Genomic DNA, 7,736 nt, shown 5'->3' on the forward strand with positions numbered 1-7,736 from the left:
TTATTGCAAACATTTGTGTTTTTTCAAGGTGTTTTATGATTTTTTTCAGGTTATTGAAATATCATATTGCCACCTGCAAATACCATGCCTGAGTCTCGTGATGATGTATGACATGTTTTACAGAAGCTTGGCATGGACTACAATAATATCTATGCATGTATCAACGAGTGCATATTGTTTCGAGATGAATACAAGACTATGGAGACATGTCCAAAGTGGTGCTCACAGGTATCGACAGGACTTGCAAGGGCAAACCATCCCTCAAAAAGTTCTCAGACACTTTTCGCTCATCCCCCGCATAAACCACGTGTTTCGCACGTCTGCCATGGCAAGCTTGACAACGTGGCATGTGTAGAATAGGTCCACGGATGGAGTTCAACGAATATCAGCGGATTCGAGCGCATGGAGCCACATTGACTCTACCTTCCCAGGCTTTGCACGAGAGCCAAGGAATCTTCAGCTCGGTCTCGCCATGGATGGTGTGAACCCATTCGGTCTGCGCTCGACTTCTTACAGTGTGTGGCCTATAGTGCTTGTCAACTACAACGTCCCTCCATGGCTTTCTACGAAGAAAGGACATCTCATCCTTAGCTTGCTCGTCTGGGGCCGCTACAAAGTAAAAGATATGGACGTGTATCTTTGTCCATTAGTCGATGAGCTTAAGATTTTGTGGGAGAAGGGGGTCACGGTGCAAGATATGAGCAGGCGCGATGGTCGGCGGTCAGCCAACATTCGAGCCATTCTCATGTGGACGATGCATGACTTTCCGGGAGTGGGAGAGTGCTCAGGTGAGCAGACCTTTGTTCTCGCTGGTAATATCTATATTTTATTTCATTCAATCAAGTATTCACTAGGCCGTGGCTCGTCTTACAGGTCTGGTTACCTCAGGTTATCATGCATGTCCATTGTGTGGGCCACAGTTAGACTCCCAAAGGTCACGAACCATGAAGAAGATGGTATATCAAGGACACGCCGCTTTCTTGCCAGAGGATCATGAACTCAGGGAAGGTTTTCTTGGACGACCTCCAACACGTATGAACGCCGCAAGCTTGTATGAGCTGAAAACGGTAAACCCGGAATCACATCCAAATGGAATGTGATGGTTCTCAGTTTTCTACAAGTTGCCATATTGGACCCACTTATAGGTCAACCACTTGTTGGATCCCATACATATTTTCAAGAATGTGGGCAGCTTGCTATGGGACCACATCACAGGAAAGAGAGATACTATAGGGTCACGAATGGATTTAAAGGAGGTAGGTAAGATAGAGGCACTTTGGCCGCAGTCGAGTGCTGAAGGGGGAGTGCAGCTTTCTCACGCTCCCTAGGTTTTGTCTACCAAAGAAGAGCGCATTGTGAAGCAAGTAATCAAGTCTATCCGCACTTCGACGGGTATGATGCGTTCTCTCAGGACCGCATTTTCTAAAGATGACCAAATGTCTGGGTTAAAATCTCATGATTGACATAAGATATGTTAAGTTTGTGAAATAGATGGATTTTAATTAGTGTGGACATTTTGAAATTTGAAAAGTGACCATTATTCATAATGCTTTCTCATTTGTGGCAGTTTGTCCTACCGATCGCGATCGCAGGATGCCTTACTCCAGAAATTCGCAGGGCCATTTACAAGTTGTCGACTTTGGTGCAATGGATCTCACAGAAAGAGATTAAGACGTCCTCTATTGAATCCACAAGGCAGGAAGCAGTTGAGACGGTCTGTCTCTTTGAGAAATACCTGCCCACTAGCATGCTCACGATACAAGTTCACCTTCTTGTGCATCTTGTGGATGAAGTGGAGATTGCTGGACTTGTCCATACGCGATGGATGTTCTTCCTGGAGCGCTTCATGAAAACCCTGAAAGGCTTTGTGCGACAACGAGCTCGTCCAGAAGGTAGCATGGCGGAATGTTGGTTCGTGTCAGAGGCATTAGTGCATATCTCACAATGGCTACCAACGGTGGAACCACACAATGAAATGCTATGGACGCTGAAGGACGATGATAGGCTGATTGGAGATGTGGTGGTTGGAAATGGGGTAGAAAAAAGAATGGATGCCTCAATGGAAGAGAATGTGAATCGCTTTTGTATGTTGCACCATGCCTCCATGGAGATGTGGCTCGCCAAGTACCAGATTGCAAGGCAAAATTGAGAGGAAGCGTGAGCTGAATTCCGACGCAATATGCATCACCGACCGATTCGATATCCCGAAGGCATGGAGGAGATGCTGCGGTTTATGTCAACACGATGGTTGCATGGAGCCTTGACCGTATCATCCAGTAAAGGGACAGAGGTTTCAATGGAGGAGTGGGAGTTCTCGAGGGGATGTAGTCCAAAGGTAATGAGAGGTTTAGAATGTATCGTATCTAAATTTGCTTGCTACATCTAATTTGAGTGTTTCAATGTGCAGTAAAAAATATATAGTGCAGCGTGGTTGCGCGGACGGCATTTTCGGGTGGAGCGTATTGACAAAATGCGCTCCACAATGGACTGTGGTGTCATGGCAAGGTTTGAGCAAGAGAGCCAGCGACGAGCGACGGATCCGAACACGGTTGTGGATGAGATGGAGTATTTTGGGAACTTGCAAAGTATTATTACGGTGGATTACCGTAGCTTCTCCATGATACTATTCGATGTACAGTGGTTCAAAGTGGTACTTGGAGGAGCTGGAGCAACAATTCGACGAGGTCCATCTGGATTTCTCGAAATAGATTCCGAAAAAAAATGGACGGATTTGCGCGACACCTTTATGTTGCCGGTCCATTGTGAACATGTGCAAATAGTCATAAGATATGTATTTTAAGAGGGATTTTTTAAAAATGATTTATATTAATGTGCTTTGTATAGTTTAAATTGATTATTCTAACATCATTTTTTATCTGTGCAAGTATCGACATTTTCAGGATGAGTCGAGGGATGAGCGATGAGGAGTTTCAGGACATGATGGCACGCATGTCTCCAGATCAGCTCGCGAGATTCAGAGAGATGGCAGACCAGGAGCTGTCTCGTTCTTCGTCAAGGCGCTCTGCTAGATCTGCTTCAGCGCGATCAGATGCTTCAGCTTCGAGCAGACGATCTCGACGCTCACGACTTGGGCCAGAGGGAGGGACTGTGATTGCAGGAGGATCAGAGGGGTGCTGCTGTGGAGACACGGACGTGGTGTCTCCGTCTCGTCGTTCAGCTGGAGCTGCGTCACCTCCAGGATTTGTCACACCTGTGGGGACGTCCACTCTATTTACTCCGGCTTTTGCGTAGCCGTCGGCAGATGGCACGCCTTTTGGTGGAACCCCCTTTGGTGGCACCCCTTTGAGTGGCACTCCGAGAGAGGGTACCCCCGTCGGTACACCGGATGTATAGGAGTCTCCTGGATATGCATGAGCGTGGATGGAGATGGGAGAGGGCCCATCTTAGGCAGACTCCTAGGGGTTATTGATACCTAGTGGATAGTTGGTCAGCACAACGTCCTCCTGGATCATTGGAGGAACATACCGGAGGGGAGCAAGGACTACATAGTAGCATCCTTTCATGAGGAGTTCTCGGTGCCAGCCGCAGTAGATAGATTCTCTACGGGCTGGATGATGGATTGTATGCGTGCATACATGTCACATAGACGATCCAATGCACGCAAGGCAATCAAGAGTGGGGATCCAAAGCCCGAGTGGTTAGATGCAGACGACTGGCGCCGACTGAGGGAGGAGGCTACAGATTCGCCAAGATATTGGAGTCAGCAGCGAGATGCGGCAAGGGCACAAATCGAGGCTGGATCGGCGTATCATCTTGGGAGTGGCGGCTACAAGACATATTTGGAGGACTTTGTAAGTATCTCTTTTGTTTTGCTTATTTGGTTTTTTGAGATATTCTTTGTACTGACAATCATGTTTCTAACAGTTAGCATTTTGTTTTCTTTGCAGCACTCCATTACAAATCGCGATCCGCAAGGCCTTGAGACTCGATATGTAGAGAGGCACGGTCTCAGAGCATTGATTGACCGATTGTATAGACGCGGCGGCCCTGTAAGTCACTCATCTTTCTTGTCCGTAGTTACCATGAGATATTTGAATGCATTATTGTATGGTGGATTGATATGTTGTTTCTTTTTCTGCAGAATCCATTTGATGCTCCTTTGCGGCGGGACGAGCTTTCGGGGGACGAGGATTTGTAGCTTGCCCTTGGATCCTTAGAGCTCACACACATTTAGTTTTTAGTCGCCTGATCTATGTAGACATTTTCTATGTATTAGTGATATCGTTTCATGATTGTACCAATTCCATTTTATGCGATCATGTATTTATTTCATGTATCAGTTTTATGATTTCAGTATACATTCTTTTTGTTTGCAAACGCTTTGTATACAGCAGTGCAGAAACTATTTTGTATGGCTCGTCGTGCCACAATTTTTTTTTCTCTGTTACCATCGCTATTTGCGTCGCAAATTTACTGCTCGCGTCGCTATTGGCGTCGCTATGAGTGTCGCAAATTCTTTGTAACCGTCACTATATGCGTCGTTATCTGACGCAGATAGCGATGCATATAGCGACAATTCTATGGCATCGTCAATAACGACGCTTTTTGCGACGACGGAGGCAAATTTTGTTGTTTGTATTTTTGTCGCTTTAAACGTCGCTATAAGTTCTATATCTTGTAGTGTCCATCCTTGAGAAAATAACCGTAGGCTTTTTTTCTGATCTTCTTGAACTCTTCATCTATCCATTCATCTCTTTTGCTTAGTGTACTAAGGTATTTGCCAATCTGTAAACCAATCTCTAACATAGAATTCTTCTATGAAAGCCACAATATCATAGACATGACAAACATGATCAACCATAGCGGTTGAAATTTTTGCATCATCCTCTTCTGCAAGTAGTGTCTCCTCATCATCATATCTAGCTCTAGACATTATATCCACCATTGGATTATCCTTCCCTGCTATGTGTTTAAATTCTAGATTTAATGACTTGATGTATGCAATCCATCTCAACATAGCTATATCCGGAGTAGAGTAACTCGTAATCATACCTGTCAATAGCAAGAAATCTGTCTCTACCACAATTGGGGCTCCAATAAAGTACTCCTTGTCACATTTGAGAGCTGTAACAATTCCTAGTAATTCCCTCTTGATTTGCGGATACCTCCTCTGTCTCTCGTTTAGGACTTTCGCTCCAAACCGAATAGCATACCTGTTTCCATCTGCATCATCTTGACCCACAGTCCAACCTATGCTAATTGGACTAGTATCAGCTGTCAATACAATAGGGCTTCCGCAATTATAATCCGCTTTCCTGAGAGTAGGAGCAATCTGCAATAACTTCTTCAATTTCTGCATGGCTCTAGTGTGGCTCTCATCCCAATAAAATTTATGCCCCTTTCGAAGCAATTGATATAAACAATCTGCTATGTGTGCAAAATGGGGTATTCAAATAATGTAAAACACACAGGCTCCAATAAATCTCTGTACCTCTGAAGTGGTAGAACAATACTCCGTAATCTTGCCTATAGCATCCACCTTCTCAGGTGAAGGTTTCCTGCCATAATACCCACACATATGTCCAACAATGACAACCTCATTTACTCCAAAAATAGATTTTTGCCATGATAGTGTCAAGTTCACTTCTTCTAACCTGGTCAAAATCTTTTCACAAGTTGAAATATGATTAGCCACAAAGTATCTGCATCCCTACTAATTTAGACTCTCATTCTTCTCTTCTTCTGCACACCCCTTAATGGGCACATCATCCAAGAAAGGCATGGTAAGCTGAGGTATGTACTCACAAAGGACCTTATGCATGGCGTTCATCATATGTGCAACAGAATTAGTGGCACCTTGAGGCAAGGTACACATCTTGACAAGTCCAATACGAGTTCTCATAGTGGTTGTCCCTGCTTTCCAAAGCCAGCTGAAACTGATCATATCCTGAATACAAATCACCTAAAGAATAGATGGCACGTCCAGCAAATGCTTCTACAAACTCATCCACAACTGGACCTATACCAACATTCCTGATAGTAACCCTATTTACTGGCTGCATGTCCTGTATAAATCCGAGAGTACCATTCTTCTTTGGAACTGTAAACCACCTATTTGAGTATGGAGCAGAAAACGGCTCTAGGATTCCCATCCTGATTTTCTCATTCAACAAGTCAACTAGCTTTGGAGAGTGTGCCCTAGGCACTGGAATAGGTCGGAGGTTCCATGGAATATGAGGAATAGTAAAGATCACCATAGGGGCAACAATATCTAGATTCACACATCCAATCTCATGCAAGAAAAAAGCAAACCCCCTTCCATGTCGCTCAAGCATATCCTGAAAGCACTGCTTCTCTGAGGATAACAAGAAATTACAATTTCCAATTTTTAATTCAAAAAGAGTCTCTGCTGAAAATTTATGGTCTATATGCTCTGGATTCCTCAAAATTGGTTGCTTGGCAGCGCTCTCTATTTGCTTATCACTGTTAGGTGGAAGCAGTCCAGCTAGCGGCTTCACCTTCTTATCCACAGTCTTGTATTTCGTGTCAACCCTGACTTCATTATGATCCTCTACATTACTCAAATCTTGTTGTAAATCAGCAATTCTGCACTCTGGTGGCTGAATATCCTCAGCCCTCTGCTCTATGGACTACATAGGAACATCCCTAAACTTTGGATGTTGAAATATTTCAGCAGTAAACTCTGTTGGCTGAAAGTTTTCAGCCCTTTGTGTCTTTGTAGGCTAATCATAATTAGCCAGAAACTCTGTTTCCTGAATTTGTTCAGCACTCAACACTTTTTGCTGAGTCACCTCAGCCTCTAACTCTGCCTGTGACACAAAATCTGAAATTTTATGAAACGTGTCTAGGCACTGCACTGATACATTATTGTGACAACTCTGCATATCAGTTTTCAACATATTTTTCATCTCTGTCACATCGTATTTGCACAAACCATACTATCATACATCCAATCTATATGCTCATCATCCTCTAAAGTACCTGCATTTTTCAAATCTTTCTTCTTCCTGCATATGTACTGCCTGGCAGCTCTAGGCAACTTAGAAATCTTTTGATAACTCATTAAACTATTTGCTGAAATTCCAACAAAATTGGAGGAGAAAACACTACTGCCACAGGAGGCGAGAACTCTAATCTCCTCTGCTCTGTACCACCATCATCTCGCGGGACAGCGGTACCTAATGAAAACCCGAATCCCTCACACTGGGCAAAGGTGCATCTCGAAGAGTATCCCTATTTCTAGCATGGTTTACACACCCCGTCATAAACTGGACTGCTCTCATACCATCTTTACTGCAAATTCGTGCATAAGCAGATCCATCATCCATTTCTTTTGTCTCCATGCGCATCTCTGTGATGAATGGATGTCCTAGGATTATGGGGTAAGAGCATGAATCCTGCACAAAGAAATGGAAATCCTCCTCTACATCTCCAATAGAAATCCTGACACTGGGATAGGCAGCATACAAATCACCTGCACTGTTGTTGGCGGCTCTCATATGCCACCCATGCTCTGCATCCATAGGCCATCTATTACTTTCATAAACTCCACGAACTATGAGATTAATCTCTGAACCATGATCCACCAAAGCAACATAAGGCACCTATTTCTCTCCAATTTTTACCATTGTTTCTGTAGTTGCCCTAGCCCAATGACTCCACGAAAAGTGACTGCACGATACAAAAATAGGCTCATCAGTTTCAGCATAATGCATAGGCTGAACTCTCTTCTCTGTTTGCGGAAAAATAGAAGC

General features: G+C 44.0%; 1 protein-coding gene across 2 annotated transcripts in view; it reads left to right on the forward strand.

The window, feature by feature from the left end:
• Nucleotides 1-4,265, forward strand: part of LOC148030200 (uncharacterized) — an 11,383-nt gene extending 7,118 nt beyond the window's left edge. Inside the window, exons 2-4 of one of the 2 annotated variants that reach the window (XM_087686465.1) lie at nucleotides 2,886-3,812; nucleotides 3,909-4,010; nucleotides 4,103-4,265. In XM_087686465.1, the coding sequence (XP_087542591.1) occupies nucleotides 3,573-3,812; nucleotides 3,909-4,010; nucleotides 4,103-4,159 (399 nt within the window). In that variant the 5' untranslated portion in view covers nucleotides 2,886-3,572 and the 3' untranslated portion in view covers nucleotides 4,160-4,265. The other variant, XM_087686466.1, reaches the window with a different exon arrangement.
• Nucleotides 4,266-7,736: the final 3,471 nt, after the last annotated feature.

The sequence above is a fragment of the Lygodium microphyllum genome, chromosome 10 (genome assembly GCF_053477565.2).
Source record: "Lygodium microphyllum isolate KBCC chromosome 10, Lygodium_microphyllum_v1.1.10, whole genome shotgun sequence".
Classification (NCBI taxonomy): Eukaryota; Viridiplantae; Streptophyta; class Polypodiopsida; order Schizaeales; family Lygodiaceae; genus Lygodium; species Lygodium microphyllum.